Source organism: Orycteropus afer, unplaced genomic scaffold, assembly GCF_000298275.1.
Source record: "Orycteropus afer afer isolate SDZICR_OR568_19922 unplaced genomic scaffold, OryAfe1.0 scaffold00085, whole genome shotgun sequence".
NCBI lineage: Eukaryota > Metazoa > Chordata > Mammalia > Tubulidentata > Orycteropodidae > Orycteropus > Orycteropus afer.
In genome coordinates, this window is record NW_006921672.1 from 6348516 (window position 1) to 6350050 (window position 1535).

A 1535-nucleotide genomic window follows, 5' to 3' on the forward strand; every position below is an offset into this window, starting at 1 on the left:
TACATAGATCCCCTTTCAAGTGGTTGACATTGGTAACCGGGCACCATCTAGTTCTTCTGGTCTCATAGTCGTATAGGCTGCAGATCGGATGGTGTACCAGTCGCTAGGATTGATTGTATCCATGAATTTTTGGTTTTCTATAAATAGTTCTTTAAGATAGCATAATACTCAAGACAGACAGTTTTTTACTAATTAAGCTAAAGTATTGTTTGATTTTAGGAAGACTTCAAGGGATAATTTTTTTATCTTTAGATTTAAATTTTTTTATCTTTAGATTTAAAGATTATTTCAGGGCAATAGTTTCAGGGGTTTACCCAGATTCCAAAACTCTAGAAATTCTAGGGTCTGTTCTGTTTTACATTTTCCCCCTTCTGATCAGGATTCTTCTATAGAATCTTTGGTCAAAGTGTTTAGTAATGGTAGCCTGGCACCATACAGTGCTTCTGGTTTCATGGCAAAGGAGGCAGTTGTTCATGGAGGCAGTTAGCCATACCTTCCATTTCTTCCTTCTCTTCTCATCCCTCCTTCTTCCTCTGTTGACTTCAGGGGAATCGAGACCAATGGTTGTGCCTTGGATGGCCACTTGCAACATTTTAAGACCCCACACACTATGCACCAAACTAGGAGGTAGAGCAGAAGCAGTAAACACATTATTAGGCCAGTTAACTGGGAGTCCCATAAAGCCATGATCTTAAATCTCCAAACCAAGGAACCAAATCTCATGAGGTTTTTGGTTGTTCATAAGTAGCCTCAGCAGTTACTCTTTTTTCTTGTCATTGTATCTTTCACACAACTTTTGAATGTCTGTTTTTTTTTTTTTTCCTTTAATAGTAGGTCATTAGGCCTTTCTTCCAACGTGTCTCAGTGTGAACTTGAACCTCCAGCCTTCCAGTTAGCAGTTGAGTGATTTGAACCACACAGGGACTCCAGTGAGAAGTACAGACACTGGGAAATAAATCCTCAAAAATATACCAGGTGGTTGTCTTAGCCTTGAGGTTATTAGGTGAAGAGTGTGGAATCACCCTGCCTACGTTGGCTTTCTCAGGTCTGAATGAAACCTTTCCTCTCCTCTTTGTTCCCCTCACCTGCTAACCTCCATGCACCATCAAAGGGCCACGGGGGTCCTAGCTTCCAAATGAAAGATGAAAGAGTACAACTGGATCACGCCCACCACTGCACCACCTCACCCTTCACCTCCAAGGCCCTCTGATGGGACACCCTCACCCTGGCCTGACTCCACCCTCTGACTTTGTTTCCCTGCAGGCGGATGACAGCAGCTTGAATGAACAGAGCGTGGCCCAGGTAGACTCCCTGCATCTGCCAGAAAAGGGCTAGAGGCCAAGGGAAGCAGGGCATCCGTGGGGCTCTAGGGAGGTGACCAAGGCTGAGAAATCAGGGTGTAGGAGGGAAGAGTGGAGGCAGTAACAGGCCATATCTTGGGGAGAGATGATGGAGGTTTCCATCATGTTCACAGATGGATTGACGTGTCACCAGCAGCCAACCCCATCTCATTGCTTGATTTGTTATGTGCCGTC

At 44.4% G+C, this 1535-nt stretch overlaps 1 protein-coding gene across 1 annotated transcript in view; it reads left to right on the plus strand.

Moving 5' to 3' along the window:
• Positions 1–1535, plus strand: part of COPZ2 (COPI coat complex subunit zeta 2) — a 13655-nt gene that overhangs the window by 10066 nt on the left and 2054 nt on the right. Inside the window, exon 8 of the mRNA XM_007941976.1 lies at positions 1264–1302. Within this exon, the coding sequence (XP_007940167.1) occupies positions 1264–1302 (39 nt within the window). The remainder of the gene's footprint in view (positions 1–1263; positions 1303–1535) is intronic.